Source organism: Muscardinus avellanarius (assembly GCF_963383645.1).
Source record: "Muscardinus avellanarius genome assembly, chromosome: 9".
In the NCBI taxonomy this organism is placed as follows: Eukaryota; Metazoa; Chordata; class Mammalia; order Rodentia; family Gliridae; genus Muscardinus; species Muscardinus avellanarius.
The window spans coordinates 63,586,959-63,614,104 of NC_137795.1; the positions used below are offsets into that span (position 1 = coordinate 63,586,959).

The following is a 27,146-nucleotide window of genomic DNA, read 5'->3' on the forward strand; positions in this document are numbered from 1 at the left end:
TCAGGAGTTTCTTTCAGTGGGCATTAACTGTCCATTTAGCTTCATTAGCAGTTTTACCACAAGACCAGCCTAAAAAAATAAAATATATGTCAACAACACATATGAAACATACATAAGGATGTTTAAAGGATATACAGGGCAGTGGAAAGTTCCCTATTTGAAAGAAAGTTTTCTTTCTAGGAGGCAGCCTATCAAAAAACGGAACACAGCCAGGCATGGTGGTGCACACCAATATTTGTAATCCCAGTATTGGAGAGGCTGAGAAGGGAGGATTGTGGTTTGAGGAAAGTCTCAGCTATTTAGTGAGGCCCTTTGCAACTCAGTGAGACCCTGTTTCAAAATAAAGAATAAAAAATAGGTCTGGGGGTGTAGCTTGGAGGTAAAATGCCCCCAGGTTCAATCTCCAGTATTGCAAAAGCAACAACAACAACAAAAACCCAAACAAAACTGAGCACAGTGGGTGAATTTACTCAGGATTTTTTAAGAGATTTAAGATGTGATCTGCTAGATACTACTAGTAGTTCAAATAGGATATGAGTGAAGAAGCAGGAAGGATTATCAAAGATCTGATAGGAGAGGAAATACTAATCAGAATTTAAAGAATATAATTGTTTTAAAACTAAAATAAATAGCTGAGTTTCTGGCTTTCCTTGCTTAGGAAAGGTCTTCCATTTTTCCTTGGACTTAAATATTTAAATTTCATCTAATATTAGAAGGCTCCCTTGAAGTTAAATGAGTATACGACTTTATTTATTTATTTATTTATTTATTTATTTATTTATTTATTTATTTATTTATTTGTGGTACTGGGGTTCCTGGAAGCCCTTCTACCTCTGGGCTATACTCCCAGCCCTATTTGATATTTTTTTATTTGGAAACAGGGTCTCTTAAGCCAGCGCGGCTGACTTTGAACCTGCGCGATCCTTCTGTCTCTGCCTCCCAAGTGCGGGGATTACAAGCGTGTGCCACCACGCTCGGCTTACGACTTTAAAAAAAAAAAGAAAGAATTTGAGCCGGTGTGGTGGTACACGCTTGTAATCCCCCTGGTTGGGAGGCTGAGACAGGGGGATCGCGCAGGTTCAAAGCCAGCCTTAACTGGCTTAAGAGACCCTGTTTCCAAATAAAGTATAAAATAGGTCTGGGAGTGTAGCCCGGAAGTATAAGGCCTCTGGATTCCATCAGGAGTACCACCAAAAAATAAAAAATAAAAATAAAAAAAATAACTTTACTAATAAAACACCTCATTATTAGAAGTCCAAAATAATGGATGACTGCTTACCTGTTTTGTGTGTACTATAAAGCTCATTTTATTTTCCATACTGTGGATCTGAAAACAAGTATCAGCATCTCCCAATTGCCACATAAAACAACCATACTTAAGACTGATGAGTAAAGCCTACAACATAATTAGAAATTATATTAAAAGACATGTTAAAAACAACACATATCCTTTTCCTTCTAAACTTATCTAGTCAGTTCTAACTATAAAGGGTTTAAATATTTTAGTTTATTCAGCGCAACCAGGCTAACTTCACAAACCTGCAGCACAGAACCTAGACGGCAGATGCTCAGGAGAATGCCAAGCACAATGATTTCTTTCTTTCTTTTTTCCCAGTACTAGGTGTTGAACTTGGAGGCATTCTACCTCCAAGCTATACCTCCGGCCCCATTTTTTATTCTTTTATTTAAAACAAGGTCTCACTAAGTTGCAGAGGGCCTCATAAGCAGATGAGGCTGTCTGCGAACCTGCGATCCTCCCAAGTACTGGGATTATAAGTGTGCGCCACCCTGCCTGGCTATCAATGTATTTTTTAGTATCAGATTGACAATTTTTAGAAGATATCCAATTTATCAGTGACATTCAGGATAATGTACTGAAAGCTTTTATTTTCTGCCAGTTAAATTATTTCTTTAGCTGGGCGTGGTGGTACATGCTTGTAATCCCCGCGCTTGGGAGGCAGAGACAGGAGAATCGTGCAGGTTCGGAGGCAGCCTCGCTGGCTTAAGAGACCCTGTTTCCAAATAAAAAAATATCAAATAGGTCTGAGAGTGTAGCCCGGAGGTAGAAGGGCTTCCAGGAACCCCAGTACCACCAAAAAAAAAAAAATACACACACACACACACACACACACACACACACACACACACACACTTCTTTAATTTATTCAGTAACTTTTTAAAAAAAATACATATAGTACTTTGTGTATGTGGTACTAGGGATTGAACTCAGGGGCATTCTACCTCCAAGGTACAACCCCAACTCCACTTTTATTCTTTATTTTAAAACAAGGTTTCACTGAGTTGCAAAGGACTTCACTAAGTAGCTGAGGCTGTTAGTGAACCATGATCCTCCCATCTCAGCTTCTCAAATGCTTGGATTACAAGTGTGCACCACCACGCCTGACTTTGAGCTATACTTTTTTTTGTGTGTGTGTGGTGGTACTGGGGATGGGATAGAACCCAGGGGCCTTCTACCTCTGGGCTACGATCCCAGACCTATTTTATATTTTTTATTTGGAAAGAGGGTCTCTTAAGCCAGCAGAGGCTGGCTTCAAACCTGCACGATCCTCCTGTCTCAGCCTCCCAAATATGGGGATTACAAATGTGCGCCACCACGCCCGGCTGAGCTATACTTTTTGATGGACAACTTTCATTATTTTTAGGAAAAACAAGCTATAGAAGTAATTGATATAAAAAAATAGCTGTATTCTGTGGCTTTTCTTGAGAAGTAATATCCGAGGCTAATGTATGCTGTGTGGTTGTGGAGTTTTAAATGCGAATGAAGGTAGTTTTGCAGGTGAAGGTGTTTATTTTAACAAAGCTTTACCAAATTTAACCATCGCAGATCTTGGTGGATCTAAGACAGCTAAGGGCAAGCTGGTTCCTAACTTTGATAACTGGAAATATAATCATCTCAGAGCTTTCAAAGGTGTCAAATTTACCAGTGCCATTTCTGGATTGTGCATGCAGCCTCCTATTGTTATTTTAGATATTACATGTGAATGTAATCCAATGAGAATGGTCAAAAACAGTTGGAAATCTACCTTAGTTTCCATGTTGAGGAGATGAAGTCCTTTTATATTCACTCCTACATAAACAGGGATGACTTTATGATTGCTGGGACTTGCTTTTGTAAATATCTGTCCTGTGAAAAACGCTGCTCCATATGTAGGAATTTCCCAACAATTCTGTAAGAACATGCGCTGCAGGTGATGCATTTCTTTACTGACACCCTCGCTTGTACTCAGATTCTAAAAAAATATATAAGGTAAAATAAAAACAAATAGCATGTGACAGGAGAATTACACTGTTGATAATCCTAAGAGGGCAATTAAGCAGCTTCTACAACCAAGCTTTCTTCCCAAAGAAGACTGAAATCATGACACATTATCCCAAGAGTACTTTTCTTTTGTGATCTTAATTTTAAAAGTAAGTAAACTGAGATCTAAAAATATTGTCTATTAGATTATAAGTGCTTCATGGTGAAGTAGAGTATATTATTCCAAATTTTATCCCTAGCTCTTAGTATTGTATTCAGTATAAGATTCTGTATTACTAAAAATAAAACATATTTTGTTGCTTTCAGTTTCAGGCATTGTGAAAGATCCATCTTTAGTTTTAGAACTATAAATTTAATGTGCCTATACTTAAAATATTAATAACACTAGCAAATATCAACTAGGCTATAAAATATCTTTTGACTCTTTACCTTGTATTCATGAAGTATTCGATTTGTCCAGTGAGGTGCCTTACTTTTCAGTTTGGTAATAGGTACAATGGATTTTAGATTTTCTTCACTGCAAGCACATATGCCAACATCCTTTAAATAAGTTATATTTAGTAGCTAAAGTACAATAATTTCTTTGACACAAATAACTTTAAATAAGATAATTTTAAGCCAAAAAATACTATTTTAAAATATTAGAGAACTCTAAAGTTTTAAGAGTTCAAAAGTTGTGGCAAAAAAAGTCACAATACTAATAATACTATCAGCTTAGAGAAATGTTTCTTCTTTCCATAACCAGAAAATATTTTGGAAAATTAAAAACCACAATAACCAAACTTAAGATGTATTAAAATCTCAGTGTTTTCTCCTAAAGACTGAATAAGATTTTGAGATTCTAGTTTCTATGGTAGGATTCTTAAGTGTATCTATCTTATAAATATATTTTTTTACTGCGAATTTAAGTCAGGATTTAGTAAACTTACCGAAAAAGAAATATTAAGGAAAAATAAGAAAAATATAAAACTGAGGTATATCAAACTATTCAAATATAAGAAAAATAACTTTGGCCAGGTGTGGTGGCGCATGCTTATAATCCTTGTGCTTGGGAGGCAGAGACAGGAGGACTGCACAGGTTTGAAGCCAGCCTCACTGGCGTAAGAGACCCTGTTTCCAAATTTAAAAAATATATATAAAATAGGTCTGGGAGTGTAGCCCGGGGATAGAAGGGGTTCCAGGAAAAACAAAACAAAAAAAACATTAAAAAGTAAAACTGTAAGAATGCTTTAGTATATGGTTGAGATTTTCCCCCCACTCATTCTATGTCTTGTATTATTTAATTCTATCAACTGTATAAGTATCATTATTACCTGGGGCAGTCTACCTCTGAGCTATATTCCCCAGCCCATTTTACTGTTAAATAAGAGTCTCACTAAGTTGCTGAGGCTAGCCTTGAACCTGAGATCCTCCTGTTTCAGCCTCCCAAGTACCCAGATTATAGATAGGCATGTGCCAATGTGTCAAACATTCTAATAACACTTCTAAGCTTTCTTGGTTAAACAGAATCTTGAACATAGCAGAAGACCATGCACTGTATTAAGTACTTACTTTAGAAAACCTTGCTTGTGTTTCTTACTCTCATAATTTCCATAAACTATTTGCAACAGTAGACTTGCCAATGTTATCAGTTTAGCATCAGGAGCTGTATAAAAGCCCTTTAGTAAATTATATCTGGCTTCATCAAAAAGAATAAGAATAGCTAGTGGGTCTTCGATCTTAAAAGAAAAAGTGTAACTTGGTTATGAGGCTATAATTTCCTTTTTAAAATGTACAACTTATCATTGTCTACTACAGAAAAAGCAAAGGCTACATATTTGTATATAAATGAGCTGTTAACTCTCTGAATTAGGAGTTGGCAACTTTTTCTATGGGGCAGATAGTAATAGCTGAAGCTCTGTGAGCCACATAATCTCTGCTGCAACTCCTCAGCCATCAGTAGCCACAGGCAACACATCAACAAATGGGCGTGGCAGTGTTCTAATAGGACTTTTTATAGTGAAATTTGAATTTCATAAAAATTTCACATGTAATGTAAATTGTTCTTTTAGTCTTTTAGCTATTAAAAATATAAAAACACATTCAGCTTTCAGGATATATATACACGTAGGCAGAAGGCAGGATATAGCCATAGTTTGCTAACACTCGATTTACCATGTAACAATATTACCATCAGCTAATAGATATTCATAAACTCTGGCAAAATTTCGCCTAAATATTTACATTCCTAAGACATTTTTCTATTATCTATACTTCATAAAATATATTAAGAAACCTCAAAGAAGATAAAAAAGAAAGTATGTTAAATTCCAGAAGGACAAACAGTTTGAAAAAGCGTTTTTTGTGGCTTTGGTGATTGAACACAGGGGCATTCAACCTCTGAGCTACATCCCAGCACTATTTTTTATCCTTTATTTTGAAACAGGGTCCCGCTAAATTGTGGAGGGCCTCACTAAGTAGCTGAGGCAGGCCATGAACCTGCGATCCCCCTGTCTCAGCCTTCTAAGTACTGGGATTACAAGCATGCACTATCACACCTGTCTTAAAGCTTGTTTTAAATCAAATATTTTTATATTATTTCAATAAAAAACTTCATATTTTCAAATAACATAAAAAGTTAAAATTTTATCCAGTAAGATTAACAGATTGAGAAATGCTAGCCTACAGTATTTGTTTCTACTTGTTTAGAATAACTTCTTAAGCCGGGCGTGGTGGCGCACGCTTGTAATCCCCGCGCTTGGGAGGCGGAGACAGGAGGATCGCGCAGGTTCGAAGCCAGCCGTGCTGGCGTAAGAGACCCTGTTTCAAAAATATAAAATAGGTCTGGGAGTGTAGCCCAGAGGAAGGAGGGCTTCCATACCTTCTTTGAAATTTACACAACTAATTATCCCTTTGTTAACAACTTATTGTTAATACAACTTAATACTCTAAAAAGATTTCCAAGCAAACCTTTTTTTCAACTTCCAAAGGAAGTCTCACATCTCTTCTTAGGAAAAGCTGTGGTGTTTCCCTTTGGGGATCCAAATTAGTCAACTCAGCAAGTATTTCTGGCCAATCACGAACATGTTGCAAGGGTTTATGATAAGGCTTGAGCTGAAGGCCTGAAAAACATCTTTCCTTTTATAAATGATAATATAAAAATAAATCAATTATATCAATGCATACAAACTTTGTATTAAACTATCTGCTCTTATGTTCTGAACACACACAAAATTCAAATTCTTAATCATTATTATTACCCAATATGTGGCTAACTATAAATATTAGAATATAAATATAAAAATAATTCTTTTTTTGTACTCAGGATTGAATCCAGGGGCATTCTACCTCTGAGATATACCCACAGTCCTATTTTATTTTGAAACAGATTCTCACTAGTTGCAGAGGGACTCACTAAGTTGCTGAGGCTGGCCATTAACTTGCAATTCTCCTGTCTCAGCCTCCAAAGTACTAGAGTTACAGGCATGCACCACCCACATTGGAAGAATAATTCTTAAATAAAATGCACAGGAAATTCTTAATTCCATTATAGCCTACTTAATTATGACACAATCAGTATAATTTGGTGTTAAAAATACAATGGAACCAATAGATAACAACCCTATCAATCAGTTAAATATTTTGAAGTAATAGATAACAACCCTATCAATCAGTTAAATATTTAAAAATCAGTTAAAGATTATTATGTTGATTTTTTTTTTTTTTTTTGCGGTACTGGGGATGAAACCCAAGGGCATTCTACCTCTAAGCTACACACCCATCCTTATTTTTTAGTCTTTTTATTTTTCAAAACAGGGTCTCACTGAGTTGCAAATGGCCTCACTAAGTAGCTGAGGTTTTCAGAGAACCTTGATCCTTAGGTCTCTGCCTCTGGAATGCTGGGATTACAAGTGAATGCTGGGATTACAAGCATGCACCACCACGCTGGGTTTATTATGATGGTTATGCATGCCTGTAATCCCAGTACTTGGGAGACTAGGGGATTCTTGGTTGGAGGACAGCCTCAGCAATGTAGGGAGATTCAGCAACCTAATGAGACCCTGTTTCAAAAAGAAAAACAAATAAAAAGAACTGGAGGTATGACCTGGGAGGTAGAACGTCTCTGGGTTCAATCCCTAGTAACTTACTAACACACACACACACACACACACACACACACACACACACACACACAACTAATGTGAAGGAAAAGAACATTTGTACTATTTTGAGATGAGCACTGAAAATAAGCATGAGTTATATGAACACTACATTTAAGGATTCAAATCAAATGCAACTGCCAGAGAAGACAAGTTTTAGTTTTCACTATTTACAAAATACATGAAGCAGAGAAGGGGGCCTAGAGTGTTAACTATTTTAGTAGTTTAAACATGGGTAATTTATATAAAAAATAATAATGTATTATTTTAAAATCTGCAAGTCAATAATATATATATATATGATATACTGAAGTTTAACAACCCACTCTCAAAGTGTAATAATAAGGTTTAAGCCACAAGATTAAAACTTTCTTACTGAGGTTTTCTGAGCAGATCCAAATAGTGAAATACTGCTGGGTTTCTTGAGAGAGACGCATCCCTTCCATTATTTGCTGTACAGTGGTATTATTTCCATGCTTCAGTTCAACAGAACGGTATGATCCATCCATTCTGTATATTCGAACTTTTTCATACTAGGACAAAGAATGATGACAAATTATGCAAACTGCTTAAAAACTGCCTACCACGATCCAAGAAGATACATCACTTTGAATTTTACAACCTTAGTATAGATTGCTAATATGGAAAATATTAGAAAAACAACTTCAAATGAGAACTTGTAAACAAAATTTAAAAACACTTAACTTCCATTATTTATATGTTATTTTCTTCTGAATGTTCCATGTCAAATAAGTTTGGAAAATTAAAGAAAATGGCTTTTTATATTTATTTATTTATTTGTTTATTTATTTATTTACTTATTTTTGGTGGTACTGGGGTTCCTGGAAGCCCTTCTCCCTCTGGGCTACACTCCCAGCCCTTTTTTTTATTTATTTGGAAACAGGGTCTCTTAAGCCAGCAAGGCTGACTACGAACCTGCGCGATCCTCCTGTCTCCGCCTCCCAAGCGCGGGGATTACAAGCGTGTGCCACCATGCCCGGCCTAGAAAATGGCTTTTTTAAAAAAATATTGAGCTGGGCTAGGTGGTGCACGCTTGTAATCCCCAGGTTTGGGAGGCGGAGACAGGAGGATCATGCTGGTTTGAAGCCAGCCTCGTTGGCTTAAGAGACCCTGTTTCCAAATAAAAAATATAAAACAGAATAGGTCTGGGAGTGTAGCCCGGAGGTAGAAGTGTTTCCAGAAACTCCAGTACCACCAAAAAAAATAAAAAAATAAAAAAATAATTGAGCTCAGTGTGGTGGCACACACCTATAATGATAGTACTTTTGGAGCTGAGACAGGATGATCTCAAGGTTCAAGGACAGCCCCAGCAACCTAGCAGGACCCTGTTACAAAATAAAAAGCAGGGCAGGGTATAGCTTAGAGCTAAAATGCCCCTGGGTTCAATTCCCAGTACCACCATAAAAGAAAAAACTGAACTTCAAATTCTTTTAAGAAGTCTTTCACATTTCAACCTTTAACATATAAATATCATATGGGGAATTTAGACTTGGTTACTAAATCCAGTATTAGTCAAGTACTAATGTCTGTTAGGCTATAAATAATACTGAAGATGTATGGAAAAGCAACAACTTGTACTGAGTAGTCTGTAACAGAAGACTCTTCAGGCAAAAGTTGTTGAACAATAGATTATTTATTTATTTATTAAATTAGCAATGGAGTAATTTTTGTGAGTATGTGTGTATAGTACTGGGGATTGAACCCAGGGAATTCTACCTGTGAGGTACACCTCCAGTCCTATTTTATTTATTTTAAAATTTTGAAACAGAGTCTCAGCCAGGTGTGGTGGCACACGCTTATAATCCCAGTATTTGGGAGGCCAAGACAGAATTATCACAGGTTTGCAGCCAGCCTCAACTACTCAGTGAGGCCCTCCACAAATTAGTGAGACCCTATTTCAAAGTAAAGAATAAAAAACAGGGCTGGGGGTATAACTTGGAGGTAGAATGCCCCAAGTTCAATTCCCAGTACTGCAAAAAACAAAACAAATAATAAAAAGAAAAAGAAACAGGGTCTAAGTTGTGGAGGGCCTTGCTAACTTGAAGCTAGCTAAAATCTGCTATCCTACTGTTCTCAGTCTCCCAAATCTGGGATTACAAGCATGTGCCACCATACCCCGCTGAACAATAGATTTTGAATTAGTCTCTGTCCTCTAGTTCAGAAAATCCCAGCAATAAGTGGCATTCTCAATAGATTTTTATTGTTATGGGATGTAGCTAATCCTCTTAAATGACCTGTAGGCCAATTCATTTTGTTGAAGTACCTGATTCCTTTTATTGTATCCATTCACAATATAAAAATTATGCCAGAAAGTCAGGCATGGTGGCGCATGCTTGTAATCCCCGCGCTTGGAAGGCGGAGACAGGAGGATCACGCAGGTTTGAAGCCAGTTGTGCTGGCTTAAGAGACCGTTTTCAAATAAAAAAATAAATAAATCTGGGGGAGTAGCCCAGAGGTAGAAGGGTTTCCAGGAACCCCAGTACCACCAAAAAAAAAAAAAAAAAAAAAAAAGCCAGAAATAAAAATGTTATATAACTACATGGTTAGAAAATCAATTGTAGCCGGGCGTGGTGGTGCAGGCTTGTAATCCCTGCGCTTGGAAGGCAGAGACAGGAGGATCGCACAGGTTCGAAGCCAGCCTCAGCTACTTAGTGAGACCCTGTTAAAAAATGTCTGGGAGTGTAGCCCAGAGGTAGAAAGCCTCTGGGTTCCACCCCCAGTACCACCAAAAAAAAAAAAAAAAAAAAAAAAAAAAGAAAATCAATTGTAATGAAGTATAGCATAAGGGGGCCTCTACTGCTTATCTCTTTCCTTTACTATAGATTATTCTCTTGAAAGAGAATTTTGAAAAATGTTTCAGAATATCTGGTGGATGAGTCTGAGTGTATGTGTGTGTGTAAGTATGCACACACTTGAGTGATACTCCCTAAGTGCAGAGATATATATTCTTTTTCAAGAGCATTTTATGGTGTTAAGCTCAGACCTACTCAACAAATACTCTTATTGCCTGGTTGATGGTTAATATCTAGAAAGGCTAAGAAATACAGGTTACAACTACTGGTAAAGGATAAAGCTTTCCTTTATCTGATGATATAAACGTTTTATCTGGTTTAAAAGTTTTTAGTTTGCCGGGCGAGGTGGCGCACGCTTGTAATCCCCGCGCTTGGGAGGCTGAGACAGGAGGATCGCACAGATTCGAAGCCAGCCTCAGCTACTTAGTGAGGCTCTCAGCAACCTAGTGAGACCCTGTTTCCAAATAAAATGTAAAAAAGGTCTGGGAGTATAGCCCGGAGGTAGAAAGCCTCTGGGTTCTACCTCCAGTACCACCAAAAATAAAAAATAAAAATTAAGTTTTCAGTTTTAAAATTAATGATAGTTTTATTAACACTATAATGTTTATAATGTTTAGGCATAACCAGGTTTCTTCTAATTATCACTTTATTACTTCTTCATCTTCTCTTTTTTTTTTAACAGTGCTGGGAATTGAGGCAGGTGTTCCACCTCTGATCCACATTCCTAGCCCTTTTCTCCATCTTAATGTTACTACTGATTGTAATTAAACTTTGTTCTTTTTGTGTGTGAGTGGTACTAGGGATGAAACCCAGGGGCCATCTATGTCCAGGCTATATCCCCAGCCCTATTTTATTTTTTATTTTGCAACAGGGTCTTGCTAGATTGATGAGAGTCTCACTACTTGCTGAGGTTATCCTTGAACCTGTGATCCTTCCAAGTACTGGAATTACAGGTATGCACCACCACACCTGGCCTAAACTTTATTCTATTTTACTTACTTACTTACTTACTTACTTACTTATTTATTTATTTATTTATTTATTTATTTATTTATTTATTTATTTATTTATTTATTTGCGGCACTGGGGATGGAACTCAGAGGCATTCTACCTCCAAGCTACACTCCCAGCCCAATTTTTTATTCTTGATTTTGAAACAGGGTCTCACTCACTGAGTGGCCTAAGTAGTAGCTGAGGCTGTCTGCAAACTCAGATCCTCCTGTTTCAGCCTCCCAAATGCTGGGATTACAAGCGTGTGCCACCACGCCCGGCCAACATACATTTATTTATTTATTTATTTGTTTGTTTGTTTGTTTGTTTGTTTATTGTGGCACTGGGGGTGGAACCCAAGGGCTTTTCTACCTCCAGGCTATACTCCCAGACCTATTTTTTAAAACTTTATTTGGAAACAGGGTCTCATTAAGTTAGTTGCTGAGAGCCTAAGTAGCTGAGGCTGGCTTCAAACCTGTGCAATCCTCCTGTCTCAGCCTCCCAAGTGCTGGGATTATAAGCATGCGCCACCACGCCCGACTTCAACTTTAGTCTTTTAATGCAACATTATTTTAACAGGTATGTGCGCATGGCATTAGATTTATAAATTTATGTTGGGTGGTTGGGTGGAATTAGACGGAAAGGTTAGGTTGAATTAGCAGAGTAAAAGAGCCAGGAAATGACTTATTTTACTTTTTGTGAAGAGGAAAATGAATATATTACACATTAACTTGCTGAAACTAAATAAATTAATGCAGGATATGCAAAGCTCCTATTTACAAACACAAACTTGCTGAAAAGGCACAAGTAGAGGGATATAATTCAATGAATAGATTAGAATTGTTTTAATCAACATGTCAAGTACACTCATGTGTCACTTAATGTTTCAATCCATGACAGAACCAGATATGATAGTATATACCATATACCCTCATAAAGTAGTAGGCTGTGACATCTAGGTTTATATAAATGTACTCTATGATATCCACACAATGACAAGATCACCTAATGACACATTTCTCAGAACGTGTCCTATTGTTATATGATGCATGACTATAGAGTTATATTGGAAATTAGATGAACTTTTGTGTGTGTGTATGAAGGGGACCAGGGTCTTATGCATGCTAAACATACACTTTACCACTTAGCTACACCCCAGCCCCAAAAGAGAATAATTTAACTGTCTTGAAAGTTTTATTTACTTATTTAATTTATTTTGTGGTGCTGGAGATTGAACTCAGGAGCATTCTACCTCTGAGCTATACCCCCAGCCCTATTTTATTTTTTTATTTTAAAACAGTCTCATTAAGTTGCAGAGGGCTTATTTATTTTTCCAAGTTTCATTTGGTTATGCTAGAATAAATGTTCAACTGTTAGGAATAATAAATCTGAATAAAAATGATAACAATGAGGTTTTATAGTATTAAAGCAGCGATCCAACTGTTTTTTTCTGCTCCTGCTGCGATCTTCAAATTATCTATTAATTTACATATTATGTTCAGAGCTAGGCACAGTGATGCACACCTGTAATCCCAGTACTTAGGAGGCTGAGACAGGAGGATTGCAGGGCCTCTGTAACTTAGTAAGAACCTATTTCAAAATTAAAAAAAAAAAATAAAATAGGGTTGAGGGTGTAGCTCAGAGGTAGAATGCCCCTGGGTTCAATTCCCAGTACTACAAACACACACAAATAAATAAAGTTAAAAAATATTATGTTTGGATCTATTTATAAATAAAATTCTTACTGGTTTGTTAACAGCTTCTTTCAACAATTTTGCTGCTTCTTCCCAGTTATTTTGTTTGTTTTCTTCACAAATATTTAATGGGGATCTTCCTTGTTGGTCTGTTATGTGCTACAAATGTGCAGGAAGGGAAAAGGAAAAAAAGACATTATAAATATAAGGTATTTTAAGGAAAATGTTATTCAGCTAATCAAAAATTCACAAAAAATTGTCAAGTAGTAATTATTAACCATATGTAGTAAGTACTACAGACTTAAATAAAATTGGCAAGGATAAAAGACTGAAAGTACGAACCAATTGTATTTTTTTAAAGTTCTGATATAGAGATAACAAAGTTTTATTAATGGCTTTATATTCTCCTTATGAAATATTTGTTACTACAAATTCTAGAAAATAGATTTAAAACCCTTTTTCCTTTTTAAGACATGTTTGGAAAATATAAAATGAAAAGAGGTAACATTTTCTGTATATTCTAGAGATCAGTAGTGGTAACAGTTGCACAGTAATGTGAATATACTTAATGTCACTGAATGGTGCACCCCAAAGTGACTAAAATTATAAATTTTATATGAAGTATATCTTACCATAATAAAATCTTTATAAATTTATGTTGAAAAAGACAGCTAAATATTATTCTGTAAAATAAGTGAAATTTTGTTTTTACTTTCCAGCTGACCTCTCAAGTGTACAAATGAATATCATTACTTACTCGGTCAACTTCTGGATGGTTTAGGAGAATCTGTACTATTTCAGCATGTCCTCCTCCAGCAGCAAAATGAAGAGGAGAACTCAGCTGTCCATTTAAAAGGTTTGGGTTGCACTTTCCTTTCTCTAATAATATCCGAGTGGCTTCAATTTTTCCATACCTATAAAAAAAAAAGACTTACCTAAAAAGTCATTTGAAATGTTTTAAAAATCTCAAAGAAATCTAAGATTTTTCTAGTACAGTGAGCAAAAGATTAATGGATTGACACTAACATGAATTACTGAGTTACTCATGATGATTAATTATTATAGTTCAGTTCAACTTTCTATTTATCATCAATGAAGAGAAAAATATACTCAAATACAAGATAGAGCAGATGACAGAGAAATACCCTATACAAAGTACAAAAGTTATAAATTAAGGAGATACAGTTTTTAGTTAAAAATAGATTAAAAAGGGCCGGGGGAATATAGCTTAGTGGTAAAGCTTGTGTTTAGCATACATGAGACCCTGGGTTCAATCCCCAGTAATACACAAACATATACACAAAGGTTAGATCAGAAAGTCAGTCATAAAGAACCTTATAAAAATATTCCACATTTAGGCCTGATTATGAACTACAAAATAAGCCCAAAGACAATTATTTATGTAAGTGCTAAATTAGGCATTGTGGGAGACATAAAATATATAAGATCCATGGTTCTGCTCCAAAGGGTTTGCAATGTAATCAGGGAGACAAGATATTGAACATGGATAAACTACATAATGCCTTTAATGCAACAACTCAAGACAACAATCAACAAAAAAGGTACTTTACATTTGTTAAGTCCAAATAATATATAACTAATTCCTAGAGTAAATACACATATAAATATATATACTGGAGAAGGGAGATATGATTTCACTGTTTTCAGAAACACTGAAAAGTGTTTTGAAAGAACAGTTTGAACTATATTTTAAGTAGGAAAGAATTAGTTGGGCGTGGTGGCACATCACCTGTAATCCCAGTACTTGGGAGGCCGAGACAGGAGGATTGCAGGTTTGAGTACAGTCTCAGCAAGTAGTGATGCTCTCAAGGATCTACTGAGATACTATTTAAAAAAAAAATAGGCTGAGAGTGTAGCTCAGAGGTAGACTGCCCCGGGTTGAATTCCCAGTGCCACATAAATAAATAAATAATAAATGAATAAATAGGAAAGAACTAAGAAAGTGTTGAAGGGAGGTAAAATAGTCTAGGTAGAGGAACAAGGAGTAATCAAAGCAAGTTATCAGAGGAATACAAAGCATGTGCCAGACATAGCAAGTCATTCTTCTGGTTGCAGGCAAAGATTTATGCAAAGCTGCAACCTGTAGCGTTGGTGGAGAATAATTCATTGTTTGGAAATAAAAGAGTGGCAGGACAGAAGGAGAAGGGAAATTTGGTTTTAGATCTGGCACATTTGAGGGCAAAATAGCACATCATTAGAAATGATCTGATTTGCCATCAACCTTTTCTTGCTTCCCCTTCACAAACACTATGGTCTTGTAATACTCTGAATTGACCAACCGCATCCTGGCTCTTCTAATGAAGGCTTCTGGAGGTGTCCTGATACTATAGCTTCACAAAGAATTAATAGGATACTTTCCTAACACAAAACCAAATACAAAGTCGTTTACTTTGGATTACACTTTATAGTATAGTATACAGTACTCTAAAGTACTGTATACTTTATAGTAAGGATAAACTAACATAACGCCAATAAAAAAACAACAGAAGCTGCAAAGGTATGTAAAGGGCACTGTGTTCTGCAGTGACATTTACTAGTTAGTAACTATCCTACTGTTTGACTTGGCAACACCTAAGAATACTCCTAGTACTTTTCCCATGAGGCAGACCTTGCAATTCTGAACATTGGCACATGCACAGTAATCAAAAGATCAAAATAGAAACCTCAGAGGCAAACATGGCAAAGAAAATGTCTGTAATTAAAATAGTCTTTAATATTTAAAACTAAGAATTAATTCCCTTTAAAAAGAAGAGTAAGTAATCCATTTACCAGCATGCATAATGAATGGGCGCCCAGTGGTCACTATCTAACTGGTTGACGGAAAATTTCTCATTGAGAAGACGACTTAGTAATTCCAAATCTCCTTCACAGGCACTTCGATGGAGAGGAAAATCATCCACCCACTGTCGTTCTCTAATCATTAAAAACAAAGTAAAAAAACAAAACAAACAGCACTGTTGAAATTCAAATTGTTTCCAAACAGATGAGACACACCATTGAAAGCTATATATTACATAGCCACTGTAATCTAACTAGTAATTAGATTGCATAATTGCACAATACCATTTTAAACTATTTTAATATTAGAATATAGGTTTTTTTTTTATTTTTGCAGTATTGGAGATGGAACCCAGGAGCATTCCACCTCTGAGCAACACCCCCAGCCCTACATTTTTATTCTTTATTTTGAAACAGGGTCACACTGAGTTGCAAAGGGCCTCACTAAATAGCTGAGGCTGGCTTTGAACCTGCGCAATCCTCCTGTCTCAGCCTTCCAAATGCTGGGATTATAAGTGTGCGCCACCACGCCGGGCTTAGAATATAGTTTTAGCCAGGCATGGTGGTGCACGCTTGTAATCCCTGCGCTTGGGAGGCGAAGACAGGATGATCGTGCAGGTTTGATGCCAGCCTCGCTGGCTTAAGAGACCCTTTTTCCAAATAAAAATGTAAAATAGGTTTGGGAGTACAGCCCAGAGGTAGAAGGGTTCCATCCCCAGTACCACCTAACACACACACACACACACACACACACACACACACACACACACACACACACACACACAGTTTTAAGAAAAGCAATAGTAAAGTAAAACCAAAACAATACTTGTCTTCTGTGACACTGCTCATGCTTCTCTGCCACTTTTCCTGTTTGGGAATTTGGATTTTTGAGTAATCTGGAGCTCCTAGACCAAAGTATGGATTTATTACCACTTTATCTACCTAGAAAGGAAAAACGAAACAAAAATACCTTAAGAGCTTTAGATACTTGACACACACACATACACGTAAACAGAGCACAAATGACATCTCTAAGTAGATAATAACAGATGAATTTATCTCATAAAAAATTATACATGAAATATGTTTTGAAACAAAAGTCAAAATTCAACTCTTACTCGATTTGTATACTGAAGATCTGATCCAAACAATGGGTTGTAAATACAGGTGTCTGCTTTCTCAAGAGCTAACATTTTACTCTTTATTTCTAGTGCACTGTAGCCCATATGTAGTGAGTTTTCTGTCTGACCTGATTCAGCAGCATATGCAGGGTTTATGACATTAGTTTTTATTCGCTCAAGAGGAGAAGGTCGGAATAAAGCCGGAATAAAGTGAGACTGTGCATGACGTTCATCTAACCACCTGGAAAAATACAAAGAAAGAGGTAGTAGAAGTACCTATTCAAAAGTAAAGATGAAAAAGGTAGACAACTACCACATTTTGATACATCATACTATCTAATATTACATTCAGGTTCTTATAATTTTAATTATTGTTGATTAAGCATTTCATTAATGTAAGTTTTGTTAATGAACACAGTAAACAATTTTAAAAGGTATATGCTACTTTAATAATGCCTTTCAAAAATATGTAGTACTTCTAAAATTTAAACCACTGTTATGTAGGTGACATGACCCCTATTTGTGACAAAAAGACAAAGACAAGAAAAATTAAATGACTTTGTTTCCTGAAAGAGTAATTAAATCTAATTTTATAATAGAAAAATCTTAATTCTTAAGTCAGGGCAGCATTCATTGTTGTTATTATTATGTTTGGTACTATGGATTGAACGTAGGGACATTCTTAACTATACTAGTGGCCCCATTTTATTTTTATTTTGAAACAGGGTTTCGCTAAGTTTCTGAGACTGGCTTTGAATCTTGTGATTCTTTTATTTCAGCCTCTTGACTACTGGGATTAGGTGCACACCCGCCCAGCATTTGTTAGTTTTATTTATTTACTTCTATCATTTGTTATTCTGAAGAATAAATTTAAAAGCTATAAGCAGACTAGCTAATCTTACCTTGGGAGTTTTTCATTTTTATATAATTAAAAAACTTACCTTTTTTTTATGCGGTACTGGGGATTGAACCCAAGGGCATTCTACCTCCGAACTACCTCAGCTCTAGAGTTTTATTTTTATTTTGAAACAAGGGCTCACTAAGTTGCAGAGGGCCTCACTAAGTAGCTCAGGCTGGCCATGAACCTGTGATCCTTCTTTCTCGGCCTTCCAAGTACTGGGAGCCCATGTGATCCCATGACGGGCTTGAAACTTACCATTTCTTAATACATATATCATTTTCATTCAAAAGTGTCTGTATCTATCAGACTAATTGCCACTATGAACATATATCTGATTAATTAAAAACACTGTTAGCCGGGCATGGTGGTGCATGCTTGTAATCCCAGCATTCGGGAGGCTGAGACCTGGAGGATCATGGTTCGCGGACAGCCTCAGCTACTTAGTGAGGCCCTCTGCAACTCAGTGAGACCCGGTTTCAAAATAAAGAATAAAAAATAGGGCAGGGGGTGTAGCTCGGAGGTCAAATGCCCCTGGGTTCCATCCCCAGACCTACAAAAAAAAAAAAAAAGAAAAACATTTTTAATGATGTTTCTTACTTATCCAAGGCTATTAACATTCTTGCTGTAAGTGTTGCAAAGTGAGTACTGGATTCACTACAGACTCGCATAATATCTTGTAAACAGTAAAAAATTGGGCATCCTGGAGTATAGGCATATTTAGTATTATCTGAAAGAGAAAAATGAAGAATTATGCCATTATATAAGGTTTGCAACTCTACATTCTTCATTTAAGTATGTTTTACAACTCCACATTCTTCACATACAGTATGTTTTTTAAAAGCTTGTTAAGTATAACATGTTTTAGATTTGGAATCAGGAGACCTGGAATCAAGTGATGATTGTTAGCTCAGTGACACTGTCTACTTAGGTGAATGCAGTACTTTAAAATCTTGGAGGACTACACAAAGTGTTTCTTTCTTTTCTGTAAACCATATTAATTTTTCAACACCATGTAAAATACTGAACTTTTAAAGTCAAGAATGCCTGGGAAAATATATTTGTAATGCCATAGGTGGCTAATAAAATACATGTAAGCACCAAGAAGCAACAGGCTTGGTGGGTCATTACGATGTCATCAGTATTATTACCATCTTCTGTGAGGCCAGTACTGTGTAGTTTACAAAGTGATTTCACTTCTAATACATCATTTAATTCTTCCTGCACTAGGAACCAGACTCAAATTTAATTTTCATATTATATCTACATTCCTTAAATATTACCAATAATAACGCTGGGCAGAGTATTTTAGGGTTACTATTGCTATTTTCTTATCTTCAGCATATGATATGCTCTGATCAAAAAGTGATTTATTTCCAGAATACTAAATAGATATTTATCTATTTCTGTTGTATTTATAGCATATTCTTTTTTTTTTTTTTTTGGTGGTACTGGGGTTCCTGGAAGCCCTTCTACCTCCGGGCTACACTCCCTATTTTTACATTTTTATTTGGAAACAGGGTCTCCTAAGCCAGCGCGCGCGGCTGGCTTCGAACCTGCGCGATCCTCCTGTCTCTGCCTCCCAAGTGCGGGGATTACAAGCATGCGCCACCACGCCCGGCTATAGCATATTCTTAAAAAAAAAAAAATCCCTAATTTTAATCTGAATAGTTTTAATTTCAATTATACCTTCAGTCCTTATTTCTCTATTCTACATGTAAAAACTAAAACAAAAATATTACTGTTAAGCCAGGAAGGTTATATATTACATTAAAATCAAACATTTTACTTGAGAGCCTGGGACAGGAGGATCACAAGTTTGAAGTCAGCATCAACAACTTAGCAATGCTCTCAGCAACCTAGTGAGACCCTATTTGCAAAGAAAAAATAAAATAGGGTTGGGGGTATAACCCAGACACAGAATGCCCCTGAGTTTAATCCCCAGCACTGTACACACACACACACACAAATTTTTTGATAAGTAACAAATTTTGTTTCAAGTTCCATAGCAGTATCTATAAATGCAAATTCCTAAGTTCTCAATAGACATTTTCTTAGCATCTAAAGTACATAAAGATTATTTTCCTAGCTTATTTATTTTTTAGAATTTTATTGGTACAATATAATTATACATTCTAGTCAGATTCAAAGTGATATGTTCATAAATGCAAAGATAATCTCCAGGTGTGTTTCCCTGGCTCCTTTTCCTTCCCTGTACATGCTAGTGAAATTGGTAGTGATATCTTCATATATGAATATAACATGATTTGATCTGCTTCCTTCTTCACACCTCCTTTTCTTCCTCCCTGACCTCCTTCCACTATTCTACTGGTCTCTGTCCTTTTCTTTCTTAGCTTCCAACACATGAGAAAACATGACTCTTGACTTTCTAGCTTCCACATATGAGAAAAACAATTTTTGATTTTCTTCTTTCTTTTTTTTTTTTGTGGTACTGAAGATTGAATCCAGGGGTATTCTACCTCCAAGCCACCCCTAGCCCTATTTTATTATTTTGAAACAGGGTCTCATTAAATTGCTGAGGCTGACCTCTAGCCTGTAATCCTCCTATCTTAGCCTTCCAAGCACTGGGATTACAGGTGTGTGGCACCATATCCAGCTGATCCTTGATTTACTGAGACTGGTTAATCTCACTTAACATTATTTTCTAGTTCCATGTCATTTTCCTGAAAATAACAAAGATTTGTCCTTTATGGCCAAGTAAAACTCCACTGTGTGTATATACACCATATTTTCTTTATCCATTCATCCGCTGATAGACACACATCCATTCATTTGTGGTTGGTTTCATAATTTGACTATTATTAATTGTGTGGCTATAAACATGGGTAGGCATGTATTACTTAATATTTTTACTTTAATATTTTGGAAAGATACCAAGGAGTGACAAATCTAGGTCATTTGGTGGTTATATTCCTAGTCTTTTAAGGAACTTCCTTACTAATGTCTACAGTGGTTGTACTAATTTACAATCCCATCAAGAGTGTAAAGTATATAAAGATTTATACGATACATTTAGACTTTACCTTTTACAACTGAGGGAACAATAAATAATGCTGCTTCTCTACCCATCTTCTCTCCATCCAGAGGAAATTTTTTCATTAGAACCACTCGTTTTCCTAATCATTTAAGGAAAAAAGTTAGCAAAGATAAAAATACTTTAAATTATGTAAGCCATCTTGCAAATTAGAATATAAATTTCTAGAAGCTGGGGATATAGCTGAGTGGTATAGCATTTGTCTAGCCTGGGCAAGGCCCTGGGTTTGATCCCTAGTAATATAAAAAAATAAAAGGAAAACAAGGGGGAGGACTTAAAATTAGGCCTGGGAGTGTAACTCGAAGGTAGAACGTCCCTGGGTTCAATCCCTACTACCACACACACAAAAAAAAAGTACAAAATAAGAGATAGTAAAAGGAACTAAAGTTAGTCAGTTTTATTATATATACTAATAAAAACTCATAATTGTGGTAATACAGGATCATCTGCAGATAATCAATTAGAAGGTTTAGGTTGTGGTTTGACTCACTATAAGAGACGCTTCCTATGAATACTAAGAAAGACTGTTGTGCTAAGGACTGAGCAATTCTCACAAGGCCTCCTATAGAGTCAACATACACTTTCTCACTCAGCTGTGATAAATGTGTTAATTTTATTACAGATTGGGTTCAATGAAGAGAGTGATATATGCAACTTTTAAAATCTTAAATGTTACTAGCTCTTCTTTTAACATTTAAGCTCCATTCCCAATTTGAATTTTTTTTAAAATCTGACTGAGCTACAAACTTTTGTTCTGAATTGTAACTGTTTTTAGTCTGTTTACTGTGATTGGGTTGTAAAGGAGCTATAAATAATAACATAGATCATGTACTCTAAAACCCCTTATACTCTAGATATCTTTGCCATATTAACCCTTCCAGTCTTCTCACTTTAAGAAACAGAGCAGCTAGCAGGTAGGATGACTTCTGTGAACAGAAAGATAGTTTCAAAGTATCAGCATTTGTGACTAAGGCCTTTTCTATTATAGGCCCCCAAACTATTTTACAAAATAAACATTTGTTTAAAGTGTGTTAGAAGCCAGGCTTAGTGGCACACACTTGTAATCTTAGTAGCTGAGAGACTGAGACAGGAGGATAGTAGGTTCAAGGACAGCCTCAGCAAGTAGTGAAACTCTGTTTCCAAATAAGAAAATCGGTTTGGGGGTGTGGCTAGGAGGTAGAATGTCTCTGGGCTCAATTCTCAGTAACACACACACACACACACACACACACACACACACACACACACACGCAACCACAGTGTTAGATACAGAATGACATTCTAATACATTTGGAGGCATTGCTTCTGTTGTCTGGCTTGAGGTCTCCCCTTCATTTGATTTTTTCTGTGTTGCTGCTTCCCCAAATTTGGCAAGATGGACTGTTTAACTGCCTATTTTGCCTATGAGATCACTTGTGGGAGAAAAAAACCCACTGATGTGAGGGTTCTAGTCATAATTCCTCTATCAGTGGCAATGCATTCTTAGCAGGTGACAACTTATGTATTTCCATTAATAGATGTTAAAAAAGACCACAAACCAATGCACGGGACCAATTTAAGAAATTAATGAATAAGTGTGCTTTACAAGTGTTTTATGAACTATATAGTACTGTATAAAATGTAAAGCATGCCTACTGCTACTAGTCATTTGTAATTTTCACATGATGCTTATTTAAAGACTCATATCACTATATGATATAGACTAGTATACAGCTAATTGGTAGAGCATGTGCTTAGCCTATGTGAACTCCTGAGTTTGGTCTCTAGTACCAAAACACAAACAAAAACAAATAAAAACAAAAACTTATATTGAGTTTTAGAAAATCTCAATTGAATAGGAGGAAATTCAGGATATGGTATGGCTCATTAATATAATTTTCTATTCAGCTAAGTAAACTTCTCTTTTTTATTTCCTTTATTAAAAGTTGCCTGAAAATGTTATCAGTACATTTTACTAAGTATACAAGGCAAAATTATGCTAGACATATTTCAGGGAACCCACTCATTCATAACTGGGACAGGGGACATTTTATTAACACAGACACCTCTTCCACACCCTTCTAGGTAAATGAACCTAGTGGGAGAGCTTGGCTAATTAAAGCAAATTATGACTTGTATATCTCAGCTCAAATATGTGATAAGATAGTAACATTTCTCTCTTCAGGGATTTGGACTCAGGATAAATCCTGATAACTAATTTGGCAACAGTGGAACTAGTCTGAATGAAAAATTTTCAGAGAATTCCAAGAGTAAGGTAGAAAGATTGATAAATTTGTGACACCTAATCTTTCACATTGTTAATCAGTTTCCCTTCCTTTTTATTTTAAACTAAATTTGGTTTCTAAATTATTTCATTTCAAAAATGAATTTGAGCCGGGCGTGGTGGCACACGCTTGTAATCCCCGCGCTTGGGAGGCAGAGACAGGAGGATCATGCAGGTTCGAAGCCAGCCGTGCTGGCTTAAGAGACCCTGTTTCCAAGTAAAAAAGTATAAAAAATAGGTCTGGGAGTGTAGCCCGGAGGTACAAGGGCTTCCAGGAACCCTAGTACCACCACCACAAAAAAAAAAAAAAAAAAAAAAAAAAAAAAAAAAAAAAGAATTTGAAGTTGGGCACAGTGTACCTGGGAGGCTGTCAGGAGGATCACAGGTTTGAGGCTCAACTCAGACACTTAGCTAGAACCTCAGCCACTGACAAAACCCTGCTTCAAAATAAAACAGGACTAGGGTTGTAGCTCAGAGGTAGAATACCCCTGGGTTCATATCCAGTACAAGTAAATAAAAGGATATTATAATTAAGAAAAAGGAATGTTCTTTGTGAGACTTAGAATATGTATCAAAGATCTGTAAACTTCTTACAACCATGAGTTTCAATGCTTAAGAGTCCCAACTCACAAAAACCTTAAGGTCCTATTGTGGAATTAACCTCCTAGGAAAGTGTAATATAGTGAATGGTACCTACAAAAGTTACAAAATTATAGTTCAGCTAAATTGTTACTAGAAAATAAATATTCAAAATAAGTAATATATCACAGGATTCAACTACATCTCTGCACCAGAAAAATCTCTTTACTGAAACAGATGAACCACTTACTTTCAGATTTATGAACAGAAAAAAAAAAAAAAACACTGAATAAGTTTACCAAAAAAAAAAAGTAGGCATGGAGAGCTACTTTTTCTCTCATTAACAACTGTTTCCAACTGTTGCTGACTGAGCAAGGATTACTTTTTAAAATTATGATCCTTAAATCTTGGACATACTTTATAGTTTAACTTTTCACAGCTTCTTCTGCTTATCAGGATATAGCTGAGAAAATGGATCATTAATTTTAACCACTTTCATAGTCTATATATTATCTAATATTTTAAATGGGGCTTCAATCTTTCAAGGTTAACACTTCTACAATTCAGTTTGGCTCTTCGAAAAGGGTCTTATTCCTATGACCAAATAGGAAGAAATTTGGTAACTTTGCTGCCTGGTAACTTCTAGGTATTTTTCTATTAATTTTCTTTTGACTTTTTTTTCTCTTTTTAAATTTTTTTTATTGGTGCATTGTAGTCATACATCTTGATGGGATAAAAGATGGTGGAGACACACATGCACACATCACCCAATTGGCCCTTACCATATCTCCACCCCATTCCCTCCCCAACCCTCCTTCCCATGCTTGGCTTAGTGATTGACTTTGATATGTTTAAGACATCATGTGCTTTAGAGAGTTTCCTCTTCCTCCCTCCCATCCCTTCAGTTAGTTCGCCTTATTTGCTCGTCTAGAATCTCCTTTTTCATCTGGTGATATTAACTTTCACTTAGTTATGAAGAGAAAATTAGTTTCCTCTCTCCTGCTATAGAGACATAAAAGTAGTAGTTTAAAGATACTTTTCTAGGAAACTATTCTTTTAGCAAAAATAAAAGTAGTAGTTTAAAGATACTTTTCTAGGAAACTATTCTTTTAGCAAAAGTAACTTACACTCTATTAGTTTTTAAAAGACTCCACTTCTCCTATTGAACAAATCATTAATACTGCAATTTCTTAAAATGCTTTTTAAGTTTTGAAAAAAAATAGATGAGTTACTTCATAAAGGGCGTGGCTATAGCTAGAAAAACCTTTTTCTGCAAGTTTTTCAAATGGAAAAGAATATAAAAAGAAACTTTCATATATTTAAAAAACATATTTCTTTGCAAGTATTTAAAGAAAACTGTTTTAAGAAAATAAAGAAAAAATGTTTCCTACCTCTGATACCCTGGTTTGCAGGAGAAATTGGTTTGGTGGTTTCTATTACATAATCCAATATGCCTTGTGTTATTTCACTATTGCCTTGAAGTTTAGTTTCCAACAAAACTTTCTTTCTCTTTTTTTTCTGTCCTTCAATAGGAACTTCGTGCAACAAAATCTTAGACAAGGAAAATCACATTAAGACAAAGTTTAAAATAAAATGTAATTGCCATATAATGCTGTAATGAGCTGGCAGCAGCCATAACTGCATATTAGAATATCTTGCAAAACTCTAAAATAATATCAATGCCCATACTCATCTCAGACCTATTAAATGAGAAGGAGGCTACAGTGCTGATATTCACAGGTTTTTTTTTTTTTTTTTTTTATACCAGGGATTGAACCCAGGGGCATTCTACCTCCGAGCTACACCTCTAGCCCTATTTTTTATTCTTTATTTTGAAACAGGGTCTCACTAAGTTGCGGATGGCCTCACTAAATAGCTGAGGCTGGCAACGAACAAAGATCCTCTTGTGTCAGCCTCCCAAATGCTGGGATTACAAGTAAGAGGCACCAGGTCTGGTGATACTTATAGTTTTAAAAATTCCCCAGATGGTTCTACAGTGCAGTCAAGATCGACAAACAGTAAGTCCTTGCATTGCTGAAGAAGCAGCCTCCTGAACAGGTTTCAGATAGACTTAAAAAATAGTTCAGGCAAAATGTTAGAGAAATTAAGTTAGATCACAAATATTTAACAGTGCTTGGAATTTGTTGCAATGCACTTAGATATATGTTTATATATGTATTTGCCTCAATTATAAGTTTACTAATATATTTAATACATTCAAGATCACAGAGAAGTAACTTAACTAATACTTAATTTAGGTAAAAAGAAACTTTAAATGAATTGTTAAAAATAATTTGAAAAAATAATCAAGCAGGAACAATGTTTATATTTAAATTGAATGAGTTTGACTTTTGCATTTCTTAAATATAGAGAGCCATGTCATATATTGTACTAAAATGTGAGTATATAACTTTTAAGAAAACTCAAACAAGCCAGGTATGGTGGTTCATGCCTACACTCCTAGTATTTGGGAGGCTAGACAGGTTTGGGACCAACCTCAGCAATTTAGTGAGACCATGTTTCAAAATAAAAAATGAGTCTAGGTGCATAGCTCAGCAGTAGAATACCTTGGTGTTCAAGCTCCAGTAACACACACACACACACGCACACACGCACGCATGCCAAAACAAAAACAAGTCAGGTGTGGTGGTGCAATTTTGTAATCCCAGTACTTAGGAGGCTGACACAGGATTGCAGTTTAAAGGACAGCCTCAGCAATATAGTGAGATTCTCAATGACCTAGCAAAACCCTGTTTTAAGATAAAAAATAAAATAAAATGTAGGGCTGGGGGTAGAATACCCTTGGATGTAATCCCCAGTGCAAAAAAAAAAAAAAAAAAAAAAAAAAACCACCCCAAAACCCACGAAACTCAAACAAGTTCTTTTTACTATCTAATAATCTACACATGTAAAATAGCAAATGGTCAAAAGAAATGCAACAGAAAAAAGACACAGTAATGGTCAGAGATCTACAATAACTAGCTTATCAATAAGAATTTGCAGCACATGGTAAGCCATTACACTTAGATGGTAGTTCAGAATAACATTTGATGGTAGAAATCAAAGGCCATTAAATCTTCTCACTTCATATGACTTAGCTCTGTATTCCCGAGAATTGAGGCTGGCAGTATTCTTTGGACGAATAACAGCAACATATGCATCTTCTACGTTTTCTGGATTTCCCATTGCTTTATAAAACAAATAAAAACAATTCCTTTAAATTTAAATGACACACTGGTGGCAAAGTAAAAAACACATTATATTCCAACCTGAAAACTTATTTCCACATACTCACTTTGAAAAACAATTTTAAAAAAATCTTTACTTTTATACCCTAGACAATATAGTACCTAAAAGACAAGCTAAGGATGACTTTGATTATATTTTTATCATTTAAGTATCCACAACCTTATCTTATAATTTAAGGTTATCTCATAGTCTTTTTATTCCTTTTATGTTAAAAGTAAAATTTTTCTAAACAGCGACTCAACTTTTCATAGGTCTTGACTTCACCA

The 27,146-nt window shown here is 35.7% G+C and overlaps 1 protein-coding gene across 3 annotated transcripts; it reads right to left on the reverse strand.

Annotated features, from left to right (window-relative positions):
• On the reverse strand, positions 1–26,817 carry KRIT1 (KRIT1 ankyrin repeat containing; the record flags this gene model as incomplete). Of its 3 annotated transcripts, XM_080701379.1 has the most annotated exons (16): positions 1–69; positions 1,280–1,396; positions 3,045–3,251; positions 3,710–3,797; positions 4,832–4,998; positions 6,230–6,381; positions 7,796–7,952; positions 12,968–13,075; positions 13,674–13,830; positions 15,707–15,850; positions 16,542–16,657; positions 16,834–17,077; positions 18,335–18,464; positions 20,779–20,871; positions 25,023–25,182; positions 26,716–26,817. In XM_080701379.1, 16 exons carry the CDS (start codon positions 26,815–26,817, stop codon positions 1–3), a joined length of 2,211 nt encoding a protein of 736 aa, XP_080557505.1. The 3 variants fall into 3 exon arrangements, with proteins under 3 accessions (XP_080557505.1, XP_080557507.1, XP_080557506.1); XM_080701381.1 differs by lacking the exon at positions 15,707–15,850; XM_080701380.1 differs by lacking the exon at positions 1,280–1,396.
• Between the last annotated feature and the right edge of the window lie 329 nt (positions 26,818–27,146).